This window comes from Coptis chinensis, chromosome 6 (genome assembly GCF_015680905.1).
Source record: "Coptis chinensis isolate HL-2020 chromosome 6, ASM1568090v1, whole genome shotgun sequence".
Classification (NCBI taxonomy): domain Eukaryota; kingdom Viridiplantae; phylum Streptophyta; class Magnoliopsida; order Ranunculales; family Ranunculaceae; genus Coptis; species Coptis chinensis.
This window is the reverse complement of record NC_141461.1, coordinates 62,907,602-62,935,528: the sequence shown is the minus strand read 5'-3', so window position 1 is coordinate 62,935,528 and position 27,927 is coordinate 62,907,602. Positions and strand designations below refer to the sequence as shown.

General features: G+C 36.2%; 3 protein-coding genes, 2 long non-coding RNA genes and 1 pseudogene across 8 annotated transcripts; 2 read left to right on the top strand and 4 right to left on the bottom strand.

Moving 5' to 3' along the window:
- Nucleotides 1-1,730: 1,730 nt before the first annotated feature.
- On the bottom strand, nucleotides 1,731-2,472 carry LOC147493882 (phragmoplastin DRP1E-like). The gene is made up of 4 exons (XM_086565126.1): nucleotides 2,396-2,472; nucleotides 2,154-2,273; nucleotides 1,932-2,002; nucleotides 1,731-1,796 (listed from the first exon to the last, which is right to left on the bottom strand). Exons 1-4 carry the CDS (start codon nucleotides 2,429-2,431, stop codon nucleotides 1,739-1,741), a joined length of 285 nt encoding a protein of 94 aa, XP_086421252.1. The 5' UTR covers nucleotides 2,432-2,472; the 3' UTR covers nucleotides 1,731-1,738.
- A 3,102-nt stretch (nucleotides 2,473-5,574) lies between these two features.
- On the bottom strand, nucleotides 5,575-6,423 carry LOC147493881 (uncharacterized). The gene is made up of 3 exons (XR_015197580.1): nucleotides 6,190-6,423; nucleotides 6,003-6,104; nucleotides 5,575-5,919 (listed from the first exon to the last, which is right to left on the bottom strand). It is a non-coding gene; the product is annotated as an uncharacterized LOC147493881 (long non-coding RNA).
- Nucleotides 6,424-6,856: 433 nt separating this feature from the next.
- On the bottom strand, nucleotides 6,857-7,965 carry LOC147493880 (uncharacterized). The gene is made up of 5 exons (XM_086567968.1): nucleotides 7,792-7,965; nucleotides 7,537-7,636; nucleotides 7,255-7,458; nucleotides 7,089-7,181; nucleotides 6,857-6,994 (listed from the first exon to the last, which is right to left on the bottom strand). The coding sequence occupies exons 2-5, from the start codon at nucleotides 7,552-7,554 to the stop codon at nucleotides 6,857-6,859; spliced, it is 453 nt and encodes a 150-aa protein (XP_086424094.1). The 5' UTR covers nucleotides 7,555-7,636; nucleotides 7,792-7,965.
- Nucleotides 7,966-14,535: 6,570 nt separating this feature from the next.
- LOC147493879 (protein ROOT HAIR DEFECTIVE 3 homolog 2-like) lies at nucleotides 14,536-16,173 on the top strand (annotated as a pseudogene). The gene is made up of 6 exons (XR_015199514.1): nucleotides 14,536-14,563; nucleotides 14,770-14,882; nucleotides 15,016-15,278; nucleotides 15,360-15,456; nucleotides 15,571-15,741; nucleotides 15,820-16,173. The product of XR_015199514.1 is annotated as a protein ROOT HAIR DEFECTIVE 3 homolog 2-like (transcript).
- Nucleotides 16,174-21,716: 5,543 nt separating this feature from the next.
- On the bottom strand, nucleotides 21,717-26,346 carry LOC147493877 (Ankyrin repeat family protein). Of its 3 annotated transcripts, none has more exons than XM_086565600.1 (3): nucleotides 26,176-26,346; nucleotides 25,083-25,895; nucleotides 21,717-23,289 (listed from the first exon to the last, which is right to left on the bottom strand). In XM_086565600.1, exons 2-3 carry the CDS (start codon nucleotides 25,791-25,793, stop codon nucleotides 21,958-21,960), a joined length of 2,043 nt encoding a protein of 680 aa, XP_086421726.1. In that variant the 5' UTR covers nucleotides 25,794-25,895; nucleotides 26,176-26,346; the 3' UTR covers nucleotides 21,717-21,957. The 3 variants fall into 3 exon arrangements, with proteins under 3 accessions (XP_086421726.1, XP_086421727.1, XP_086421725.1); XM_086565601.1 differs by having other exon boundaries at nucleotides 25,083-25,835; nucleotides 26,176-26,322; XM_086565599.1 differs by having other exon boundaries at nucleotides 25,083-26,274.
- On the top strand, nucleotides 23,177-25,043 carry LOC147493878 (uncharacterized). The gene is made up of 2 exons (XR_015198438.1): nucleotides 23,177-23,310; nucleotides 23,629-25,043. It is a non-coding gene; the product is annotated as an uncharacterized LOC147493878 (long non-coding RNA).
- Nucleotides 26,347-27,927: the final 1,581 nt, after the last annotated feature.

The window sequence follows — 27,927 nt, the reverse complement described above, 5'->3', positions numbered from 1 at the left end:
AATTTAATCCAAGAACCTATCACAGCCTAACAAACCACTCTGTTTTCTTTTTTCTACACTACGAAACATTGTACTAGAAAATCAATGCAGACTTGTACTCATGCAAGAATAGTTTGACAATGTCTGGATCTTCATGATAAGCAAGATAGGCTATACAAGGAACAAAACCAGGTAGTCAGATAATGTACTTGATAACATAACAAGTTTTCCTGCATCCATCTTACACAAACAAAACCCTTGGAGATTCACCAAGAGAAATATTCTTCAAAGCATGTCTGGAGATATTAGCATGGTCAAAGATGTAAGGCTCAATACTCCTATTATTTTCAACCTAGAATATATGATGCGTTAAATGAAGCGAGGAAGACCAAATGAATAGAGAATAAGAACAATAAAAGTAAATACTATTTTGATTTAACATATATTTATATTTGAAGATGTCATACTGTGCTAAGAAATTCAACTTTCATTTCCGAAGCGAGAAGTTTCCTGATGAAAGAGCTGACAGCATGAACAACATCAGGATTTGCAACCTTCATCATGTCCATGATCTTTCCATCTCTAGGAAGAGTAAGCACCTTTGCGATGAATTCCTAAAAATTATCAAGGAGTAGTTAGAACTAATGAGTAACAGTCCTGCATTGTAACTTATTCCAGCTTGTAAGACTGACAAAGATGTACTTTGTATTGATGAGAAATCAATATGGATCTACCTATTTTACCAGTAACCTTCTATGCAAGAGAGGGCGAACCAGTGCTGTCACGTCGAACAGTCCTGCACGCCCAGCTTGGTTAAGTTTTCTTGAGAGGAGAGTAGAGCGCCAAGGCTGACAATGAAGTAACCAAAGATGTAGAAAGTGCCTTAACATTGAAAGTGACTTCGTTAGGACTCTAAATATACTAACACAACTTCACACAATAGGCTCTCAATGCCCCCATCAAGTAAAAATGTATCATACCAGTCCTCGTATGCCAAGGCGTAACCACGGACACAAAAAGCCAATCCAAGAAGGCATTCAGAGAGATAGCACCAATGTTGATCAGAAAAGGTTGTTTCCCATCTCCTAAAGCATAAAACACCATGACTAACAACTCTCGGACGATGTAGAATGGGGAGCCAATATCATCTATTTTATACACAAAAAGTTTCATGATGTAGAAATTTTTAGTGGATTTAGTTCATTCATCTATTTGGCAAGAATCAACTTGAAACAATTCAGTTTATGAAGAATAAACTACCCAGAGAAACAGGTATACGGTGCCTCAGTCATTGGTATGCAACTATACAATTGTTAGAGTTCTAAGAGGAAGGCCCAGTCCGCCTCAAGGGAGATGTTCGACAATGCTAGTAAATATATATATGGGTTTGACAAAAACTCTATTAAATCTCAAGTAATCGTTACAGCTCTGACTTTATCCAAGCTGGAGTTAGATAGAAGACTTTTGAGTCCATGTAAAAATTATGGGTTCAAAACCAGTGATTTGTTTTGCTGAAAGTTAGCGACTAAGTTAAGCATAAGCTTCCCGCCAAAGACTTGTCCCGCCTCCCAACTATATAACACATATATACCCATCACAATGTGCTTTGTTTTAACATATTATGTATTTCCGACAATATCAAGAAAAGGGTAATAGACAAGACATACCGATTAAATTCATCCGAATCATGCGCAAGTAGAAAAAGCGTGTCACTTTGAGTGAGATCGAATCAAGACAAATAGGTGCACTCAGTAGTCCCTTAAGATAGATGGAATTGGTCTCTCAAATATATTTGGAAATATGAACTCGTCTTCCTTCTACTTTGCATTATAAAGAAAAGTTTGATTAATGAAAAAAAATCAAAAACTCTTATTTGGTCTACGAAAATCAGCAGTGGGGACATGGGGCTAGGTTAAATAGAGGGAAGATCAAAGCTTTTGAGAAGGGCTTACCCTCCATCTAGATGTTCCTTGAAAATTTGGTCAAATGCCCGACAAAGTTCCAGGATAGTATATAAACGAGCCTGCAAGGTAAAGTTGTAGCAAATTTGGTTATGAACTTGAACTCTCATAGATATAGCTAGATCTAAGAACTCAAAACTCTATTATACAGATAGCTAGATCAGTGAACACAAAAGTCACTACAAGACAAACATGAGATAACATTGTTCATACCCCTGCGTCAAGAGCAATAGGCCTGCCAAGGTGGTCCATCTCAAATTCAAGTTCATCAATGGTTTTGTTAATCAAGGATGTGATATTTGGTATGCGTGCCCTAATAACTGCCTCCAAGTACTGCAAAACATAAAAGTACAAAAATGAGTTTCCATATTCATGATACCATCCAAGTGTATCATATCCTTTCTACGCAGAACCATATAATCGATAAAGGGAAACAAAACTTATTAGTATCTTACCTTTGACAGAAGTTTTGCGAGATATTCTGAACCCATTTTACTTGCTAAGTGTCCGTAATCAGGACTACTTACAAAGTATTCGCCTCCTAATCCTACGTCGCAAACAATCATGTCCACATTTCTATTGATATCGACCTGAGAACGATTCACAACTCCTACCCAAAGATGTTGCAGCCTATATGCTCTTCCTTCAAGAACCTTTTTGGTTTCACCAATAAAACAAACAAATACATATGTTTCTGAGTCAATCCAACAAAGTAGAAGCACCCCAAGCAAGGTAATAGGAGAGGAGCAAAATAAGCTAAAAACAAATATGAATACAGCAAGTGTTGTATCTTTAATCCAAGATATATTAAAATCCAAGAGATAAAGAAATTATTCTTCACCAAGAATGCTTTAACAAATATGAAGTGTTGGGAGAAACTTCACCAAGAACTTCAACAAAATAAAAGTCTTTGGTGGAGAAAGAATTTTAGTGAAAAATTCAAAATATGACCAAAAGAGTTCTACTTTGTGCAATGACGGTTATGGATCGCTCACAATGAAAAGGATCTTAATACTTACATCAACATTTGTTCCCTTGTCCATCAAATCTATCTTTGTCAACACAAAGAAAAGTCCTTTCACCAACAGAGAGAGTATATATTCACAATTTCAAAAATAGTACATTGACATTGTGGTAAAGATTATAGCAACACCATTCACAAGAAAACAAAGAACTTACATGTCATAACTGAACAAAGAACAATATTAAAGATATCCGTGTCATACTCAAGACCAAACACCCTGTCCAATGGTGAAATGTAGCACAAGAAGCTTTAAAAATGTCTTTGAAAAGTATTTTTGAGAAAATAGATAAAAGTTAATATAGGATCAAGAAGTCTTGACATCTTCATCCCATCTCATCACGCTTTGAGTGAATACATGGCATGACCTGCTTTTGGCGAGATCTTGTGCAGTGTCCGGATCCTCGTGGAAACCTTCCGACCTCGAAAGGTGAGTGACAAATGTTTCATCTATGCTTTCCAAATTTTCCAAAGAACTAACGCAAAACAAGTAGCAAGGTTTCTTGAATGGGTCCTCCCAGAGAACATAATGTCTACCACCCTTCAAATGTAATGAGACAACAATTAAAGTGAAAAAACTAACATGAAGATGATTTAGTTCCAGTTCAAATCCATATTCCGTAAGAAGTTAAAAATACCTCAAGTTCTCCTTGTTCAATTAGGTTCCCATTTGATAACAGAACTGGATACAGAGAATACAAACTTCTCCATCTCATTGCCACATTGAGTATGACTAAATTTTGGGAGGCTTAAAACTCTTCTAATTGATAAGTCCTTAAATGTATTCAAATAGATTCTAGAAGTCTAGGCAGCTTGTTCTCATTCAGTAAAGCAACCAACCTATTTCCTCTACTACAACATCAAGACATGTTGTATTCAAGAACAGTCAGAATCGATAGATTATTGCAAAAGGAACCATGCTACCTGCTTATGGAAGAAAAGGTACCATCGATACTATGGCTATGCAGATCAATGATTAGGCTTGAACAAGAAAATCATTAATTAAGCTTTTATTTCGTGTCAAGTATCATTCAAACAATTGAGTTCAACATTCACAAGAATGAAACAATTTCATGTATCAGCCAACATAAAATGAGTTGTGTCTTTGATTCATGGTGTAGATGGTTTATTAAAGAAGACAGCCTCCAAGATAATAAACCCATATGTAACTCTTAAGTAGTCAACTCTATATCTATATACTATACCTGGACAGAACTTTTATTTAACATTTTCTGAAGTTAATAAAGTGACAACTAAATTTTTATGATGAACATATATGAAAGTTAATGGTGTTGAACCCTTTTCTCTTTTTCCTATGCCTATTGTTTGTTTTCGTTGTTTCCTTTTCTTTTTCTTTTCCTTTTAAATTGGGTTTGCCTACTGTTCTTGTAGGTGAAGATATTTGTCCACCTTTCCAAACTGGATCATTCCTATCTGCAAGCTATAGCTACAAACTTAAATATGTATACACATATTAAGTTGCAAGGGCAGATTTAGTTGCAGGGGCAGATTTAGAACGAGGATAAAAATAAATGTAAAGAGCTCACTTACCATGTCAACCACAGCTTTACTAGAAAGAAATTCAAGCACCCCATCACTGGCAATTACGAAAAATGGATTATTTGGATTGAGCTCCAAGACAACTATTTCAGGGGTAGCAACAACCCCGATAGACTCCGCAACAAAATCCCTTAAACTTCTAGTAAAAGCTGTGCCAGGATACATCCCATTTTGCACCCATAATCTTGGAGGATCACCGTCATCGCTTTCTATTTATCAGCTTTAATTCGACAACTATATGTTGCCATGATATCAGGGCGATCCTAACAAGATAAATTGCATACCTTGATATATTTAGAATAGATCAACAATACTAGCAATCGGAACCATAGAATTAGTTTGAATGATAGAAGAAACCTGATAAAATGTGATTTTCCTCGAAACTCTCTCATTTCACATTCCAAATAAAAGTTCCCAGAGGACGACGACTTATAAAGCCCCTGTGACAAAACAAAACATGCACACTCAAGGTTCAGGAAAATCCATGTTCATACTTTTTGAAAGCCTCGACTCCCAAGCAAAGTTTTGTACATCCTGACAACTTCAGCTCCCTATTAAGCACAAATACAAATGAACAATCAAATAATGCAAACCGTAATTATCAAACTAATTCCTAAAAATTATCAAGTAATAGTTAGAACTAATGAGTAACAGTATTTGGTTCTGACATAAAAGGAAATACAAAAAAAAGGTGAACTAAATACCGTGTTACAGCAGTAGATCATCTGCTTCACTCCCAAACTTTGATATATTTTAAAAAGAATTTTAATTGCAATACCCTATACTCTTCCCTTTACCCTCCTCCTTTATCCGGGCTTGGGACCGGCATTGTAAAGCTAGCGACAACTTTACAAAGGCGGAGTTAAAAAGTGTTGGCCTGCAAGAAGCAATAGAGAACAATCAGTATGGATATATGAATAATGATCAGTTCTAAAGCCTGCAAACGTATCAATAACAAAGCTAAGAATAACAAAGAAAATAGATACATATAGCACCAAGTGGAAGAATTTAAACCATTCACCATTCATTGAGTCCAATTCCAACTAACACAAGTGCCCAAACAAGTATAATTAAAAGGTCTTCAAAATTTAAGTGTTTTCAAACAACAAAAGACTAGCTCTTAAAATTGAGTGCACATCACAACTTAATTAAGGAATTGGTTGGCCAAGCCACAAAACTAGAGACAGCATCTTCTATCGTCTTCAAAGTGTTATTCCCCCTAACAAGTAGTGCATCCTTTTGAATTGCAACTTCAACAGAAACCTTTGAATCACCCGGGCCTAAAGGCTTAGTATGCACTGTAGCTGCTGGATCATCAGTATACCACAATCCTTCTGCCACGACATCTTCAGGAACAAGTCTAAACAACTTGCACTTCCCAACTTTGGATTTAGTACCCTGTATGAAAACAAAAAGATATACATACATGACTCTAGAAATTCACATGTTAAATGAAATAGCATTTAGCAAGGATAACATACAGAAATCAGATTTTGATTGATTTGGGCAGATGGACTTTGATGGTCACGTTGAGCCTAATGAGTAGGTCTTTGCGTAGATACAACTTTGGATTTAGCCCCACCCTGTACGAAAACATGAAAGGGAAAATAAAAAAAAGCAATGAAAATTTCAAATTTAATGAAATAGGATTTAACATGGAAAGCTTACTGAATTTTGATTGCTTGGGGCAGATGGACTTTGGTGGTCACCTCGACCCTCAAGAGATCTTTCAGTAGACACATCTTTCGATTTAGTCCATCCCTATACGAAAACATATAAGGAAACAATAATATAAATGTAAATCTAGGAATTTGAAATTTAAAAAAAAAATAGAATCCAACATTGTATACATACAAAATTCAGATTGTGATTGCTTTGGGAAGATGGACTTTGAGGGTTCATTGCCACCTCGAGAAGGGTTGAATGGGCGAATGGTTTGGCTGAAAATAATTTTGATGTTAGTAAATCAAAACAAAAGTATATATGGAATCCCCAAACAAATTGGAATACCTCTTCACTATTCAATAGTTTGGCAACAAGTTTCTTGACAGAAGACATTTCTTCCAATACATCATCATATTTCTCCTGCAATTTACTCATCCTCCCATTGGATTGTTGGATACCATACAAAGTAGATGGAGTAACTCCATATCCCACTCCACGCGCATGCCCATTAGGATCAGGACCTAAAACTTGTGAGAGGGCATCTCCTCTTCCACATTCTATATCACAGTCTATTTCATCCAACTTATCCTATAACAGCAACAACAACAACAACAACAACAAGAATAAAAAATATAACTAGAGTCGCATGGAAATCGAATAAGCATGCCTTTTATCTTAGAAAATATTTTATGAACAGTGAACGACATACTATTTTCAAATTTACTGGTTCTCCATTTTTCCTCTTGTGGCCTGCAACCCATACAGTACCTCTTGTAACAGGCTTGCCAATCTTACCCTTTTTACGCCTCTACAAAACAAGTAAATAAAACATTTCGCACATATATATTAAGTACTCTTAAGGGGAAAAATCTTCACAAGTCAAAAATAGATCATTCAATTACCAACTCATCTTCCAATCTTGCATAACCTTTACGACTACAAGTATGGGGCATCTTGTGGTGTTGAACTACCTTCTTCCCATTTTCCCTTAGTTTCTACAAAAAAAATAATATATGAGTCTTGATATGCAAAATGGATTTTATAACCCATACAATGTATGATGAATACCTTGTATCCTTCGCGTGAACAATTTGCAACAAATGCTTTCCAATCAGGTAGCTTTACATCAGTTGGGCAATGTGCAATTCTAGCTTGGTCAGTATCATATCCATCATAAATTACTGATCTCAATTTTGTTTTGAACCCACGCCAGAGCTTCCCAATAGACTTAAAAGTCTGTTTTCTAGCACGTTCTGGTGCTACAAAATGTTGCTGTAAAAAGATGCATAAACAAATATTACTATATTTCTTTAATAATATATAACTTGCCATGTAAATAAAGAAATTTACCTTTATAACAGTCCACATTTTGTCCTTAATCTCAGGTGTTACTTTATGCCAAGTAGGATAGCCAATTGGAGCGCGATCCCTTGCTACTTTGCCCAAGTAACTCTTTGTATAAGTTCAATTAGGACCTATAGGTAGACCTTTTTCATTAAAGTCAAGCACAAGTTTTTTTTTTTGCTTTTGGATCCAATTGATTCAGTTTTGTCGGCCCCCTGGTGTTGGTTGGCTGAGGATCATTCGAACCTTCTGATGCATTACCTTCTCCTTCGTAGTCATTTTCATAGTGGTTTTCCAACCATTCGTCATCTTCCATTTCCAGGTCATGATTTCCAATTTGTTGCTCACTTGGTAGCTTTTCCATATCCTGATTTTTATTTGGTTGATCCCTTGGCAACCTTTCCACTTCTTGAACTTTCTTACCATAAACTTTATTTGGACTTTTGGAACCTTGTACATGACAAAATAAATTGGTTTAATATACTTACAACCACACCTTAATGACACAATCACAACCAAGCATAATTATTTTTCTAAGTGGAAATTAACAATATACACAAACCTGAATGTACACGCCCACTTTTCTTAGATGCTTCTACAAGTGCTCTTTTTAAACTTTTGAACCTTAGCTCTTGCCGCTTTTGGTACTAGAAAATCAAAACAAAATGTAAGAAAACAAAATTAAAATACTACAAATACAAAGACGAATAAAAAAAATTGGGAGAGAATCAAAATATCTTACCGGGGTTAGTTCTCTAGTCTTTTCCTTTGCCATTCTTCACATGCATTGAAAAGATTAGAAAATACGTATAGCAAAAAACAAAACAATCATATACATGGCACTTAGGTAAAATAAAGTACATAATTTGATCATGACCATAACACAACATGCCTTGCACCATTATAAGAAGCACTCACAAAACATAATAAAGTCAATAACTAAATAGACAAAACCAAAAACCACATAATAATCAGTCTAAATGGACAAAATGAAAACAAACAGACCCAATTACACTCTATTTCTTTTTTTTTGTAGCACCCAAGTTCCCTCACAATCTTGACGCTTATAGACTTCGCCTTCTACATCACCTTCGATGTCATTAACTAGCTCCACACTTGCAAAAGGTGGTAGTGCAGGCACATTGCTAAGGTCCTCCTCCGTACTACATTCAAAATCACGGAATCCATAAGAAGGTGCTTTCAAAACCACAAACCAACTGCTGTCATGTGATTCTCGTGAGTAGAAAACTGGTTCAACTTGGGATGCAAGGATAAAAGGGTCTTGCTTGTGTGTTAAACTTTGATGCAGATTAACTAACGTGAATCCCTCTTCTACTTTGATCCCACTTCCTACGTTTGCCCAATCACAATTAAATAATGGGTACTGAAAAACACCATAATCTAGCAAAATTATCTGTTTTATCACACCATAATATGTCACATCTTCCTCGATTTGTCTGGTGTCTTTAGCACTTGCCCTACACAAGCTACTAGCTGACAATGACACTCCAGAGTTTTGAGTTCCTTTTTCTCCATCCTTTATGTGGAAGCGGTAGCCATTTATCAAATAACCTTTATAGCTCCAAGCATCGCAACAAGGTCCATCCGAGAGCCAATCCAACATAGCAGATACATGTTTGGTTTTTTTCTCATTTTCAATCTAAAGACAAACAAAAATTGAAAGTCAAAATCTTACATCGATTAAAACTTCTATAAATTTAGATAACAAAACCTGCTTCTTCACCTCAAGCTTAAACCACTCATTGAACGTTTCAGCACGCTTTGCTCCTAAAGCACCTTCATTTGTTCCTAAGTGAGGTTCCTTGCGGATGAGCATTTTTTTGTGTCTTCTGTTTAAAAAGGTGTTCATTATATATATATAAGTTGTCACATTAAACATATTAACTTACTCAATGCACAGCTAAACTTCCTCGAAATTGAACAAAATGCAACGATGTGCTGCTTCAATCATGTCTCTTGTTAATGTAATAATTGTCCCCTTCAATAGTGGCTTACCTTCAAGAATACTGGATTTTGTGCTCATCATTATAGTCTTCATTTCTACTTGGTTGGTCATTATTAATATCAACTCGCTTCATATGCTCGGAAAAAAATGTTACACTCTCTTCAGCCAAGTTACATTCCGCCATGCACCCCTCGGGACTTGCATGATTCCTTACACTTGCTTTCAAATCTTTCATATACCTATACTCGATAAATAATCAAATGTTTAGAATGCAACACTTTACAAACTAAAAGGTGTATCTTTTAGCTAAAATATATTGTAGTAATAACAGGGAAATAAAAAAAAAAAAAAAATACCTTTCAAAGGGATACATCCAACGAAATTGCACCAGTCCTCCAAGGCACACCTCCCGCACAAGATGAAGCGTCAAGTGTACCATAATGTAAAAGAAAGATGGAGGAAAATATCTTTCTAGTAAGCACATTGTCACTACAACTTCATCCTCCATTTGTTCCATTTTTTCCTTATCAATAGTCCTTTGATATAGTTCATTAAAGAATGAACAGAGTCGGAAAATTGCATTCCTAGGCCCTTTTGGTAAGAGATTCCGCAAGGCCAAAGGCAACAGTTGTTGCATTAATACATGGTAATCATGAGACTTCAAGTCATATATAGCATAGTCAGACAAGGAAACACGGTATGATATATTGGAACTATACCCATCAGGCAACTTCAGCGCTTTCAACCTTTCACAAAAAATTTGCTTCTCACTCTTTAACAAGGTGCATTGTGATGCAGGAAGTAAAGTTCTACTCCCATTATGTATAGGGTGTAAGTCAGGTCTTAATCCCATTTCTTCCAAGTCTTTCCTAGATTTAAGGTTATCCTTTGATTTTTTTTTCAGATTCAACAAAGTTCCTAGCAAACTTTCACAAATGTTTTTCTCTATATGCATAACATCTAGATTATGAGTTAACAAAAGAAATCTCCAGTATGGCAAATCAAAAAATATAGATTGTTTCTTCCACAATTTTGCACCTCCAGTTTTTGTTTTTTGCTTACCTTGTATGCCCTTTCCACGTTTTCTTTTTTTCTTTCCTATAGGTTTTCCCCAATCATCTCTCAGATTCTTTTCCGAATATTTCGCCCAATCATTTTCTATAGATTTTACCTAAGTAAAAATCTCATCAGACTTCAAAGGAACTGGCTTAGCCCCGTGTTCTTGCTTCCCATTAAACCAACTTTTCTTCAAACGATATGAATGATCATCTGGAAGGAACCTACGACTTCCCATGTAAGAGAATCTCCTGCTATGCTTTAGCCAATCTGCACATGTATTAACGCCACACCTAGGACATGCTAATCTACCCTTCGTTGCACATCCAGCTAGGTTTCCAAATGCTGGAAAATCATTAATGGTCTACATTAAAATAGACATTAATGTGAAGGTGGATTTTCGGTATGCGTCATACGTTTCCACACCATCTGTCCACAAAAGTAGCAGGTCATCAATCAGTGGCTTTAAATAAACATCTATGTCATTACCTGGCTAGCTAGGACCGGGGATTATCAATGTCAACATCAAATACTTCTTTCGCATGCACATCCAAGGAGGTAAGTTATATATTGCCAAAATGACTGGCCAACAACTATACCTCGAGCTAAGAGTGCGATGAGGATTGACACCGTCAGCAGACAACGCCAGTCGAAGATTTCATGCTTCATCACCAAAAGAGGGCCAACTTCTATCAATATGTTTCCATGCAGGACTATCAACCGGATGATGCATGTTTCCATCCGTACTCTCATTGGATGCATGCCATGTCAACTGTTTTGCCATTTTGACAGATTGAAACATCCTCTTGAACCTTGGAATAATAGGAAAGTACCTCAAAACCTTTGCTGGAACCTTCTCATGTACTTTTTTTGTATGAGGATCAGTTTTCCATCGTGTAGTCTTGCACCTTCGACAGCTCACATCATTTTTAAAATCACCAGTGTATAACATGCAATCATTTACACATGCGTCGATTTGCTTATAATCCAAGTCAAACTTCCTTAAAAGCGCCCTTTTCTTGCTGAATTATTTGACTTTGGAATAACATTACCCTCCGGAAACATATCCTTCAACGCCTCTAAAACTCTGTAAAACCTCTATTAGACAAACCATGTTTAGCTTTTATGCTATATAGCGTAACAACTGCTTCCAACTTCGTATACTTGCTACAACCTTCATACAATGGCCTTTCAGACTCCTCAACTGCCTTTTGGAATTTGGCTTCTTTTTTTGGATGATCACCAGAAAACTCTTCTTTCTTATTACTCTCATTTGTCACTTTAAGCATCTCATAAGTCTCAGTGAGGTTAAAGTCTGTAGTTTCAACTCTTTCATCTACTACATGCACTTGCACTTCTTCTCCATGCAAAACAAAAGGATCATAAGTCATATCAATACCCTCAATGATCAAATGGTCTTTTACAATGTCGGGACTCAAATGGTTAAAGTTTTTGCAACTAATGCACAAACATCTAATGCTTGTTTTATCCATCAAAGGAGCCAAAGCGAATTCGATGAATTCATCAACAGCATCTTCGTACTCATCACTAGCTCTGGAAAATTTCAGTATAGTCAATGATATATGTACATAGTAATAAGCACTTGTTTCAAATAAAGTAATATAAGTGTAAACTATTTAACCTGTTTAAAGTTCTCCAAGTCTTGTCCATAACGTCGCTTATATTGAACCTACTATATCGAAAAGTAGCACCTTGGGCGGTTTTAATGGCAAAAAATTGTGCCTCGACAATTTCTTATTATTGTAGAGTTGTTCAGAACTTATATACATATACAATTCATACATAGAGGCAGGTCGGAAATATGACCAGCCAGAAACTCACCATGCAGACTACTAAATAATATCGATAGACCTCATCTAATTAAGGGAATACTTCAATAATAGACCGCAAACCCAAACCATGAGTTATTTTGTAACTTGTAAAACTAGACTCCATGACTACCATCTAGACAGCAAGTATCACCATTGCAGTATCATCATGCCCAATTCCACACAAAAAAAACAACTTTCTCTCTACAAAACCATCCCAGAAACTTATCCATAAACAAGTGTAATCCAAAAGATTGTAGCCAAACAATCCCAAACAATCAATCTTAAAGATGAACTAAACACAGCAAATCACAATAATTCAATAAACATATCGAGAAATCTTAAAGAGGCCATGCCGATTCACAAGTAGAAAAACACCCAATTGAAAAACACTAAAAATTTATCACACCACCAGACAAACACAAATATATTGAATAAAAAGATCGGGAAATCGAGTATGGAGAGGGGGCGAGAAAAAAGAATGAACCTGTTTGCGTTCTTCCTTCACTCACGTGTAAGATCTACTAAAAAAGATGATTCTTTTTTTGAAGAAATCGTGAAAACAAAGTATAAATTAGTTAATGTATATGAGAATAAAATCAAGAGAAGAGGAAGAAAGGAAGAAGAAACAAACCTGCTTCGCAATAATTTTCAGCCGACTTTCTAGCTTTTCCTATACCAGTTTGTCGTAAGTATAACTTATACCAAGTTCTCTCAGCGGGAAACCAAAATTTTCCGTATCAAATTCGCGGTTTTTTATTTCTAATTTTCATTTAAGGCTAGTCGAGCAAACCAATGGCTGTTTAATTTCTATTTCTAATTTTTTGATGATCTTTCGATTCTAACTGGGGAAACCAAAATATATTTAGTAGAAAAAATCGCGGGCTTTTATTTTTTATTTCTCGTTTAAGGGCGAACCAATCACGCGCCTGTTTTATTTCTATTTAACCTAATTTATTTTTATATGGTTTTTTCTAACTAATTAACTTAATAATTAATAGGTATATTAATAATAACACTTCTGGAAGTGATTTCCAAAACTTGGCAAAGTCACTTTTAAAGTGATGTTGAATACATAGATATTACATCACTTTATAAGTGACACGCTGAGTGACAACACTTTTAAAATGATGTTGAATACATAGATATGACATCACTTTTTAAGTGACATGGCGAGTGACGTAAAAAAATGTTACTATATCACTATCACGACATCACTTATTAAAATGATGTTGTACAACTCTACTACATCAGTCTTTCAAATAAGTGATGTTAAAAAAAAATTGTGATAATTATTACATCACATACTGAGAAAAATGATGTCATAGTTTTCATATGACATCACTTAGCTAAAAGTGATCTAAATTAGTGATGTCATATGTCATATTTGTTGTTGTGACTATACCAGATTTATCTAATTAGCTTGGTTTTCATATGTTCCATACTTAATTTATATTCTTAAATCTTAGTTTAATGGAAGGCTAGCCACTTAAGAAAGTTAAGAGTACTCCATGCATTTTTGTTAACTATCATGGAGTACATGCAAATGCAAGTTGAACTCATCATTTAGTGGTTCCTTCACAACCAATTATTTTTTGGTTGTAACTAACTGCCTAATTTTTTTTTTATTCCTGTACTTCGTTTTTGTGGATTCCAGTTTTTTTGTAACTACTACTGGCGAATGGTTGTCCGATCCTAATGCATTAATCATTACATCTATTGAATGCTTGGTTCAATTCTATTAATTTTGTGACTAATTTTTCCAGTTCAAATCTAATGCGGTTGATATCTAAATGATAACTAGGGATCTAAAATGACACGAGTTCTGTCATTTTTATATTTGCATTGTTGAGCAAATAAGGTTTGTGTTACTTGTGGCCCTACGGGAACTCAATATAAAAACATGTTTGTCAGTTAAAGAAAAAAAAATAACGCATAAGGTTTGTGTGTTAATAAGGATTTCTGCATTGTAGCTTAAAGTTGTCTTTCCTGTAATAACTGTTGTTTATGTATTGTGCAGTATGTGCAGCCTACTCACCAGTGCATGTTGGGGCATCTAAGGTCTAGAGCATTGGAGAATTTTAAGGACTAGAAAATTCATTTAACAAAGGAGAACCATTTGCTGCATCAATTCGTGTGTCTACCCAGTCTTGCATGTCTGGATTTGATAAAGGAGTTGTAGGTGGGCTTAACTCAAATCTACAGTTATCCAATTTGTTAACTTATAATGGTCATCCTTGGGCTATAGACAGTTGACAAACTTCTTTACAACCATGAGTTGTGATGTCCAACTGAAAAAGTTTCCCTTGAAGTATTAAATTATGTTTGTTGTGTTACCGATATACATGCTTAATACCCAGCTCCAACTATGTGTGTTTTGATTTCCAGATGCTGCCATACAACAGGCCAACTGGGATCCTACAAAAGTCAAAGAAAAACTTCGACATGATATAGAAGCACATGCAGCATCTGTCTGTAGTGAGGAATTGTCAGAGTTGAAAGCCAAGTATTAGGTGTTGTACCTAAGATTTCATTTTTGTAATCGCTCCAATTAAAGCATGTTGAACCCGTAGTCCTTGATACACCTGCTATTTTGAACTAAAAATTCATCAATGATGCTTTTATGATTTGTAGAAACAACTCAGTGAAGCACTCATTGAACTCGTGGAATCCCTATTAGATGTTTCTGGTCAAGACAGTTGGGCATCAATTAGAAGATTACTTCGATGTGAAATTGAGTCTGCTCTTGCAAAGTTCTCAACTTCCCTCTCTGGTTTTGAGTTGGACCAAGCGACTTATAATGGAATGGTTCTGGATCTACGGCAATTAGCGAGAAGTATTGTGGAGAAAAAAGCAAAAGAAGAAGATGGGAAGGTGCTGATCCGAATGAAGGATAGGTACATATTTTCATCCTGTAAACTTTGTATCTGCTTCATTTTTCCTTTATTTTGTTTTTAACCATCTTTTTTTACGTTTAGGTTTTCAACAGTGTTCAGTCATGACAATGATTCAATGCCAAGGGTTTGGACTAGGAAGGAAGACATTAGGAAAATAACAAAAGATGCATGTGCTGCGGTATTACTATTTTGAATACTATTTTATACCTTTAGGCACAGGATTTTGAGTTTCATAATCATCTGCATGTGGTTTTGCTGTAACGGTCGCCAAATTCTTATTAATGTGTTGCAGTCCTTGAAGATTTTGTTTGTAATGGCTGCATTACGCTTGGAAGACAAATCCGATAAGATTGAGAATGTACTATTTTCTTCTCTAATGGATAGAAATGTTTCTGTTCCTGGGTCTCAACAGAGCAGTGTAGGAATCTCTGCAGATCCACTAGCCTCAAACACATAGGAAGAGGTATGATATTCTTTCCTTCTATGTTTTCGTCTTTAGGTAATAGTTCATGAGTATTGTGTTAAAGAAAAGTTTTCTTAGGTCTCCCCAAAGGATGTGCTGATTACACCAGTTCAATGCAAGTCTTTGTGGAGGCAGTTCAAGACTAAAACTGAATATATAGTGACTCAAGCTATTTCCTCACAAGTATGTTACTTCTTTCATCCAATAGTTTTGTTGTTTGGTTGTATTGAAGCCATATCATATCATCAGAGGTGTAATAACGTTAAGGAGAGGGGACATCACACGTGCTGTTAATATTTCTCGAGTTCTACTGCTATTTGTTTCTGACGGGTAACTCGCTTCAGTCTATTTTGTCTATAGCACATGGAGTCTTGATTGTTTTCAAGGCAATAGTCAAATTGGATATTAGACAAAGCAATTAATTAGAGCAAATCAATATTTCTCTCTATTTGGTTTTCTATAAGGTCCAATTCCTAACTCACCAATGAACTTTCAAAGATCAAATAGGTATGATAAGTAGCCATACCTATTTGTTGCTGACTTGCTAGATTCGACATATTTGATCTTTGCTAGATTCCAAACTGCAGCCTTTCGGAAGCAGGTCTTTTTCTTGCTCTACCTTTTTTTTGAATTGTGTTTTAAGCCTATCCTGGTAGTTGATTTTGTTTTCTTTGTGATGTTCAATCGTTGGAATTGAGTGAGCAGAACTGTACGCGTTAGCCCAATATCGCAACAAATAGGTTCGACATCTTTTGGAATTATTCTATGAATATGATTGAAGTGTGCTAAATGCAGGTTCTGTTACATTTTTTTGTTATCTAAGATCATTTGCACACATTACTGCTACACGCTACAGTATCATGAATAACAACATCAAACAGCGCTGAAGAGTTGGTTTCAAATCAATAGCCTATTATAAGTAAAAGATGTTGATGCCTATGAGAATAGGCGGGTGTTGTAGAATGGATGGCCTATTATTTGTGATGCTTAGACAACTGGTTCCTTAGTATTCCATATGTCTCAATTTTCCATACGCTTAGTATTTAATTGAGTTGTTTATCAATGTAAAGAAGTGTTTTGGTCCTCTAATGCCTATCAAGTGTATGCATGTGTTTGTACAAAAAAATTGAGCACTTCATTTCAAATTTCCTGTTTGCTATGATATTTGTCACACCCCGAATTTCGACAGAATTCGGAAAAAACATTATTTGTCCCCGACTCTTCGATTTCCGAGGTGTGACGCACTCTCCATTCCCAAAAACCCATAAACAGTTTAATATGCGGATAATTAAAACCAATAAAATTTTTAACTTAAACAACAGTCCTATTCATTTCAAAAATAATTTACAAATGAAAATGCAAATAACATTATCTCAACTGAAAATCTATATCACCTCAAAGGAAAACAAGACACATCCCGAGATGCAACGCTAACGCAAACCACAAGCCGCAACCAATCTTCTTCAACATTAAACTCCGCAAAAACTTATCAACTATGTTCATTGAATGAACACCCCGATAAACAAACAAGCAAATCGGGTTGACATTATAAACAATCTTTGGTGTGAGTAGCTCTAAAATATAACATATAATTATACATATATATACACAATCCCTACTACGGGTTAGTTCCTCCACCGAGGCCTTTAACTTTCAACAACAAATACAACATCCTTAAGAATAATAATTAAAGGCGGTAGTTCCTCCAATTTGAAGCCTTTAACTTCCCACTAACCACACAACAAACTATACACATAATAAATAAGGCATGTAGTTCCTCCATCGAGGCCTTTTAGTTCAACTAAACAAATAACCAACCAAACATATTATATACATTCATCTATTTAAAGATACATCATTAACCAAGATATTACCATAATTATATTATTTCGGACTTTCTTTTCGTGTCCCTAAAAATCACGTCGTATCTATGTCTTACCTAGTTTCACCCTACCACAATCGCAACCCAACGCCGAACATGTACATCCACATGCCTCCCTTACATAATGAGCCACTCGATGCGTAACCACCACCGGCGGGATGCCGCGACACCGTAAATCCTCACACGCGAAGCCAAATCTATGTAAGCACGCCACTATTCGGCATAAAATATTATGCATCATCGTTCTATTTTGCGAAACGGAATAATCAAGCCACTATTCGGCTTCGCGGGAGGGCCATTCGGCTTTTATGAAACGCCGGAAGGTCACCGGCCAGAAGACCATTCAGATTAATCAAAACGCCGGAAAGGGCCAATCACATGAGTTGTTGGTAGTCGGGTTCTGATTTTCGTTACGTAATTTATTCGGTGTACATTTAATGACTCATAAACATTTCTACTATATTACGATGCGGTCAATTACCTTATTGCGACTAAGTCATAATATCTAAAACATCTCAATTATATCTCATAGTCGGCTTTCGTTCATTCTTTCACGTGCGATATATTATTAGACTACACCACACTCCCGGTGGGCAAATATTCACCAATACTATATTAAGATCTCTCACATATAAAATAATGGAGTGTATATACATTTCTCCAAGATATTGCATTAATATAAATATCCCAAAGATATTATATCATGTCACAATCTTCAACGTATCACATACATTTTATTATAACGTATTAGGAATATAATATCTCCTAACATCTCAATATCATCACGTGTCAAAATACACAACATCATCATCAAATCTTTCTTAGATAATGACCACCAAATTATCTGAAGCTTCCACAATTTTTTTATTACTATATGTGTCCATATAATATCTGAAATAAAAACGAAGACAATTAAACAAAATGTCACGGTCCCACAATCAAAGCCCAATATGTATATGCTTTACACACTACTCACGTCAAATCTAAATTAGATAATGTCAAACCACGTTATATAATATCCGACAACGTTTTATTATTATATTTATCCATATAATCAAATATGTGAAAAACTAGAAAAGTCAACATTCCACAGTCAAAGTCAACGGTCAAAGGTCAACACCTCATGGTCAAGGTCAAACTCAACATGTCATGGTCAAAGTCAAACTGTCATCGTCAAAGTCAAAGGTGAAAGTCAACCGTTCATGGTCAAAGGTCATAGTCAACCGTCAAAAGTCAACGGTCGATGGTCAAAGTCAAACTGTCCTAATCAAAATCAAACTGTCCAAGTCAAAGTCAAATTGTCCAAGTCAAAGTCAAACCGTTTTAGGTGTTCGACAGGGTTCATTGGTCATAACCATGGGTCAAGTGGCTAAGGGCAAAGGTCGTGACTCATGACTTTCGTGACTGCGGTCGCCTGGTTCGGACCCCTTGGTAGCCCAAAACCCGAACCGAAAGTCCGAACATTTAAAGACCCGAATTAGATTTATTTTAAGTCTATGACCTGGGTACAAAGAATATTAAAACGGGCCCAAAACTTATATTGAACTCGCCCAAACGGTTAAGTGGATTCGCCCAAAAACTTTAATATAAAACTGGTCCACAAACTAAACAAATAGAAAATGGCCCAACCACTTAAAATAGAATTTCGGCCCACATAAAATTAGAGCTTATGGCCCAACCAAACAACCAAACCAATAGCTAATAGGGTCCGGCCCAACTAATCAAACAAGCCCAAGAGAAACAAAACAAGGTCGGCCCATATAGCAAAACCAACCAAGCCCAAGAGAGACCGACCCAGGCCCAAGCCCAGCCGGTCATCTCCTACCTCCAGCCACCACCAAAATCGACCACCACCCGATTCCAATCGGCCACCCAATCCAACCTAGCGGTTTGACTCCAAATCACAAACCCTATAACTTTAACAAACACAAAAATCCCAAATCATTCAATTCCTATACTCCTCAATCTAGATCTAAAATCTCGGCTGCCATTAAAGCTTGTTTTCAAGCTTCCAGCCGCCCCCTCACTCTACTACACTCTCCCATCATCATCAAACCCAAACACAATACAAAATAATTCAAACCATACAAAAACCCAACACCACCACAGTTTCGCAGTAAAGGCAGTAACGCCATTGGCGCCGGTTCAAGCTTTCTCCAAGCTCCAACAGCACCTCCGTCCAGCCCCGACATCACTCAACCAATACACCACAACAGCCCATTCAAATACCTAAACAAAAAACCCCAACAACAAGGTTTACTCTAAACTATGCGATTTCTGGTCGCCATTATCACAGTTGTTCAAGCTTCCACCACACTCCCCAGTAAACCAACAATCTCAATATGTATCCCAACCACCGTATGAAACATTGTAAAGGTTCAGAAAAATAAAAGAGATAGTATACAGGACGATTCTTGGCTCGCGCCGCCACCATTGTCGCTCTGTCGAGCTTTCGACAGTTTAAGCTATAACCGACTTTACTAAAAAAAACAGAACAAATACTAATACAAAAAAAACAGAACAAATCATGGACGAGAATGAACAGGAAAAATCACAGAAAACATTGTTTTCTCGCAAAACTGTTATGCTCCCGTAAAACTAAAATACTCACAATAACAGTTTATATGGACAGTAAATTCATAAATTCAAAACCGGCGAAAATCATAGTTCTAATAGTGGTGAGAGTTAACTCTACTCACCTGTATAAACAGAAACACCACGAATCCCTCGTAGTCCGAACCGTCGCGTTCCAACGCTCGAGCCTCCATTTTTAATTATTTTATTATTCTCTGAACCCTATTTTCTAGAAAAATGTGTTTATATCTTTGGGTCCCAAACCTTCTTAAACACCAACTCTTCCCAAAACCGTTTCCACGATCCCGTCCAATCCGGCCAATTTTGAAAATAATTAATTAAATTAATTAATAAATAATTAGAAAAATACGTATTTAAAAATACGGGCGTTACAATATTTCCTTTAGCCTTGCAACTGATAACGACAGTTTACGTGCGTTCACCCTTTTTCTATGTTTATAGTGATGAGCGTTGGCTATAAATTCAAGCCATTATACGTGTTATGTTTATTTATTTTTTTCCCTATTCGTCATATTATCTATCTACTCTATAGGGATTTGATAATCATAGTTCATGTGATGACTGTGCTGACAGATATTGTTTCTTCATCTTATTGTTTTCTAATTGTCTTGAATTGTCTGTTACGGACACCTTATTCATTCATCATTTTTCAATCATTTTCGAATTGTGTTTGATTGTGTCTAGTTTATGATTTCAGTCACCAATTAGTTTGTATATAGACAATCCAGTGTTAGATTGCACATCCTCATTTTAGAGGATGGAAAAAAAAATAGTCTAACTTAGAAAAGCATATGTTAGTATATAATTATAGAGAAGGGACCTATTTCTATACTCAAATATGTTAGTATAGAATTCGTTTTTTTAACTTTCGATGCTGAGAGTAGTACTTATAACTGGAGGTTCTTCCTGGTTTATACATTATAACATTGCTTCATTGTATTGCCCTCACCCGCCCCCTCAAAGTGTGGTGATAGAAGCAACAAAGAAGGATTCCTACTACATGAACAATTGAAGCTTTTGGCCCTTTTTGTCACTCTATGATTCAAACCAATAAATTCAGTCTCCCTCTGCCATTTCAATTCCTTATAAGGCCTCAGAAATTCACATGTTAATATCAAAAGCCATGTCAAAGTTTATGATATAATTCCTTTTCTTCAAAAAAGCCTACCCCCAATCAATTCCATAATGCACTGTGCTTTTAAATGTGTTCTATTTTAAATGTGTTCTATATGTAACGGTCATCAAACAAACTTTAAAGAAGTTTACCAAAAAAAAAACTTTAAAGAAGTCCCTATGCATATATTATACTAACCAATACTTACATCCCCCAAATTCACATACTTTACTAACCTTCATTTATATATATATTTCGTAATAATTTTTTTTGTCAACCACGTGCATAGCACGTGCATCTTGCTAGTTGTAATAATGACACTTGTTCCGGCAGAACATCATTAGGGAAGGCCAGGCGTATAAACTACGGGTTATACATACTATATTCTTACTGTCACAACATTTTTCATGTAACAATCTCACACGTTTCAAACAGACAGTTCCAAAGTATAAATACTCGCTCTACATGCATCATGGATGGAACTAAGCAATACAAGTGCAAATCTACGAATTAGTTGCGGATCGTACCAAAACATTCTATTACATCACCTTTAAATTGGCCACAAAAACGCCCCGTAGACTTGGTGCTATACTACATTAGGACTGCATCTCTAAAATCAGTTCAATCAGGCCACTGGTAGAACAGACTGCTTGCACCCCTGGTTGAACTGTGAACCACCACCTTTGTCATCCACAACCAAACCTTGTGTACCAAAGCAGAAATACTGGTTCATCAATCGCTTATTGATAGAAGTTGCTTTGTGGGTCATGTCTTGTGTTCCAGCGTCACAGGATTGATAAGAACAAGAAGGCCCTGCACTATCATCAAAAGTAAGCACGCCCTTTAGTTTATCCACAGAGGTAGGTGAAGTCATAGAGGATACGACTGAGAAAGAACTGGAACGTGATCGGCTTCGAGTGGGTAAGTGTGGCAAGGACTGAATGACACCATGCATAAGCCCTGAAGCAAACTTCTTCTTAGCGGATGGACTAGGAAGATTGCTCCTGACAGCAAGAGCTCTTTTGTTATTTGGAAGTGATGATGCCTTTGAGAATCTCTGCCGAAGTGGAGTTGGAGTTTCCTCTAAATCACTCGATCTCTTATATGAACCCTCTGAATCTCCATCTCCCAACTTCTTTATGCCATTAGATTTCTTCTCTTTCTGCCGTGGCCATCGAAGGAGAATTTTCAAACGCCTTGCAGCGTTGTTCATAGAACTTGGCATTTTACTACTAGAGGAGGCATATTTGCTATTTATGGAGTCAGAGTGACTCATGTCGCTCGAGCATGAACTCAACCTGGCACTTCCTTGATCACCACATGCTTCTGATGTCTCGATACCAGTATACAAGAATATTTCTGAGTCAGGGATCCTGAAGGAAGTCCCAGGACTGCTTCCAATCCCCTGCATTTTAAGATGAGAAACAAGAGCACTCCTCACCATATATTCTTGACAATTGGAGATTCCTCCAGCTGAAATGATTTGTTTAATCAGAATTTCTGATGAGGCAGATCGTGGCCGCTGGCGGAGGAGATCAAGTGGTGTAAGGCCATTAATATCACGGATGTTCAGATCAATAGATGGAACGGTCATGAGGAGCTCCACCAGATTAGAGAGAATATTACCGAGAACTGCCATATGAAGAGCAGTTCTGCCTTCATTGTTCCCAACATTGATGACATTTTGCATGTTCACAATCTTTCCACAGAGCAACTGCTTCATGAGCTCAATTTGTCGATCCAACCTGCGGAAGCCAGATGTTCTGAAACCAGCCACAGCCATATGGAGGAAAGTGTCCCCTGAACTGTTTGTTAGAGCAGTGGATGAGGGTAAAGCAACAATTAGTGCTTCTACCACAGATAAATGGCCTCGATAAGCAGACACATGCAAAGCTGTGTTCCCTTGACTATCAGTCGAGGTGATGATATCTGACGATGCCACAAGATCTTTGACTACCTGTGTGATTGAAGAAGACTGGTAAGTGAATAAGTAGAACCTAGATAGACAATTATTTCGCAAACCCCATTTTCAGCCAATATGAAGGTGATCAGATGATTCAGCTCATTGTAGTCAATTCATGTATACTCATCAAATACCATGTTGAATATCAATTTGCCAACCGAATTACAAAATCTATCAGAAAAGAACTAAATTGTAATTCCACAAAACAAAAGAGACTGCTATTCTGAGTATTTTCTACAACTAAAAATGCACCTAATTATCTTAAAGCAATGTATAACTATTGAAGTTGCTTTGTGATTAATTTGGTATTAAATCTGACTTTATTATGGACAGAAATCATAGAGCCAACGGAGCATTGAGTGAAGGTCATGAGAGGATAATATGTATTGAAATTCAAAATGGCTTCAATATCTTGACAGGTCTGAAAAGAAAGGTAAGGGCACATCTTTGGCTACATTTATATCAGATTCTACACAAATAACTGAATACATATGCTACCACATACTAATTGTCTAACTCATCATACTAGCTGAACATAAAGGATGCAACCACTGCTCGATAGAGGATAAGAGTTTCTGTCTCATAAATTATTGAAAACAGAGTCATGTCTGGTCTACATCTAATAGTAATGGTATACATTATTAATTTCATGTAACAATCACTTTGAAAATAATTACATTTTTGAATTAGGTTCACACCACCATTATGATTCACCGTTGTTAGTTCAATCAGAAATCAGTATCTAAACACACTATCACTCAACTACATCCACTTAATCTTAATTCATCCAGCAAATAGTTTTCATAAGCATGAATAGGAAATTATATGCTACTTATACTTGAATCAAATCTGAAATCTCAATACATCAAAATAATTCCATATTTCCAGAGTGATCAATAATTCCCATTGTTGCTGATTAATTGTCGGCATAAATCACCAAATATTGCGATGTCTTATAAAACCTTTCGGTCCGCAGGTACCAAACCTTTTTTTTATTTTTATCTTTGATAAGTACCAATCTTTGTGGTATAAATTCCATCGGTGGAAGATTCTGTGCGACTTCAGTCTCAACAAGTACTAACATCCCATTGTACAAAACAAAATTGACTATCGGTTTTGAGGACTTTAACTTCAAACACTATAATTTAAGAAACTCCCTTGCTACAAGAATATGTGCCTTAAAGCCTCAGTATTTCCAATTTGGCAATTTCAATTGGAAGAGCTCAACATCTATTAAGTTCCCATGAGGAAGTTGAATTGAGGGTGTTTTCAGCACAATACATTTCATGGATTTATCCAATGTGAAACTTCAAGCATAAGCACTCAGATAAGCATACTGAACCAAGTAAGACCATTCACCTTTTTTTTTATCAACAAGACGTGCTAGCGATGCAACAACTAATGTACATGTTGAACTATCAAATATTCAGTTTCCAAAACTTATTTATTAGAAATGTCAATATCTCATTAACTGAGCTATTACAAAGTTATGACATATAACCGCAGTATTACCTTAGCCAAGATGTCTAGGATTGGCTTAAACCTTATGAGATCTGTGCCTCTGTTCAATTCTATTTATCAGATATAACCCTCAGACGCAAAGCTAAACAGGAGCATGATTGACTCCTATAACCAAATCTAGAGTGTGTTTCATTAGTTGCAGGATTATTCTCTAGATAACCAAATCTTCAAGCAGTTATTTTGTTTTTTAACAAAAATCAAACTCTGTACTAGGAACATCAAGAATATAAGGAAAAAATGAACAAAAAAAGGTGGAAGAAATGTACCTCAACTTGTCCTCTTCCAGAAGCTGCATGCAAGATAGTAGAGCCTTGGGCATCTCTATATACCGCAATATCAGAACAATCCCCAAGAAGTTCCTTCAGCATTTCCAGATTCCCACCTCTTGTGGCGGCATGAACTGCTCTGTTCAGCATTTCCCACCTAAAAACAGGTGGTGTCTCCCTTGGTTGCTCCTCCAATACACCTGCACTACTCAATAGACACCTAGGTGACACCGAGAAATCATATAACAGCCTAAAAACTTCAGAATTCTTGCTCCTCGCTGCAGCATAAAATATATCTGTGACACCATACTCTCCCTCACCAAACACAAGAAGAGGATCCTTCCTGAGCAATTCTTGCACAAAGTCCAGATCACCAGCTGAGGCGGCAGTGTACATGAGCCATCCACCATAACCAGCTCGGATCAAAGAGTTGCATCTTTTTTTAGTTTCACATTCAAGTAAAAGCTTCCGTGCAACCTGAGAACGACAATTGGCTACATCCTTGAAGTGAGCTTCGTCATCCCACACAGTTTCAAGGCGGCGAATGCGCCGAAGGGAGGTAAGCTTAATAAGGAGGTTGGCATCAAGATGGAGGAGCTCCCTAACCAAGTCATAGTGTCCATTGGCAGCTGCCCAATCAATGGGTGAGGCATACCACCATTGGTCACCGGTGCTTTCCCACCGCAGAGGGAAGTATGAAGGCGGCGGCATTGGGTCTCAAAATTCAGAACAAACAACACTCCAAATGGAAAACTAAGGAAGACCCATTTCAGATAACATCAAGAAAAGATGAACTACAATTCAAGCAGCCAACTGAAAACAGTAATCACATGGAAATTAATGTACACCAAAGCAAGAGTGGTACTAAACAATACAATAAATACCAATAGTAGTTACATCACCCACTAAGCACTGACATGCAACATGACACTATTATATGTGATTATGAAGTAGACCCAGTAGAGCTAAGGTTAGTAACAGAATTCCCATGAAGGAAGTGTAGAGGAAATAATAAAAGCCATTTTGAGAGCTCAAACATAACATAACCACAGACAATGAAAGCAAACTCTATAAAGAAAAAGCTGGTACTTACCAGAGAGAGAAAGAGAGTAAGGTGGACTGTGGAAGTGTGGAGTAGAGGAAAGGATAATGATGGTAATATTTTGAGGCTGGGCAACTGTTTGAGGGAGTTGGAGTAATTATAGTTGGAAAGAAAGTGGAGGGTGTCAGAGTGTGAGACAGCGAGAGTTTCATTATCTGGAATAGAATACAAGTTTATTTTCATTTTTCTATTTTAGAAAATAGATTTAGATTTTTTTTTTTTTTTTTTTTTTTTTTTTTTTTTTTTTTGATTTAGTGTAATCAGTAATAAACATAATTATGGTTATGCACTTGGCTATAAGAAATAAGGTAGGGGTGCAAGTGAATATCCAAATATTCGAATCCAATTCGTATTCGAAAAATCATATATTATCTAACAATTTCATATTTGGATTCAGATAATTTTTTATGTCCGAATTGGTTTCGGATATGGACATATCCACATCCAATAATATTCGATTTAAAAAACTAATAGTTATTATATATAATTAATTTATTATTTATTTAGTTTATAAAATATTATATAAAATCATAAACTAATAATAAAACTATAATAACAAAAAAATAATAAAAAATGAATTATTCAAAACAAGTAAAATTTTAATTAATATTAATTTTCAGATAAGATATTATCTAAAATCGGATTCAGATAGAATTTTTAATATCTGTCGGATTTGAATACCAGTATAAATTTTCGGATTCAAATTTGGGTACAAGCATATCCGAATCCGAACATATACGTTTGCACCCATAGGATAAGGGAAGCAAAAAGGAGAGCCACCATTATTTGATTGGTGTTGAAAAGAGAACAATTTGTATATTATGAAATTAAGGAAACTAGGAAAGTGACTTCCATCTCATCTAATAATAAGAGCAAGTCCAGTCCAATGGGGAGTTGCTAAAAGGTGTCGCCTAAGTTTTTTTTGACAATATTAGCTAGTCAAGTCAAATTTGCCATGTGAAAACTGAAAAATTGTTCCAATCGAAGTTTTAAAATGTAAGTGTCAAATTGATACAAACGACAGAAAGTGTGTCATCCATCCAATATGTTCTAAACTTAAGTTGAAAATTAAAGCACAGACGACAGAAAGTGTGTCGTCCGTCGAAATTTAACATATAGACGGCAAAAATTATGTTGTCCGTCTCTCGGAACATGATTATGATAGCTGCTACACAATGCCACAGATTTGGCTAGTGTGATAAGTAGATTTATCACACCATCCAAATTTAAGACTCTTCTAACATCCCCATTGGAATGACATTTTGGTGTTTGGGTGTTATATGGTCTTTAGCTCCATTGGAAACTGCTTCAAGAAAGAAATCCAATGGATATAATAATTTCTTAAAAAAGGTGTCACATGGGCCTTTTAGCAGGCCCAACCATATTTAGCAGCCCAAAATAAAAAAATCGTTTCAATCACACTTTTTAGTAGCTGTTAAATTCGGAATACAGACAGCAGAAGCTCTATGCTCTGATGTCTGAATGTTAAATTGCAACAGACGACAGAATCTATGCTCTCCGTATATGGCAATTACTAAAACGCACACTCCACTCCTCTAACTCCTCCACTCCTCTACCACTCAAACAAATTATCACTCCTCCACTCAAACAAATCCCTCCCTCTCTCACTCACTCGGTCTCCTCACTCAAAAGTAACATTAAAATGACAATTTTTATTCTTGAATTGTTAATTGTTTATTGAATGCTTGAATGTTAGAATGTTAGAATGTTGAATGTTGAATT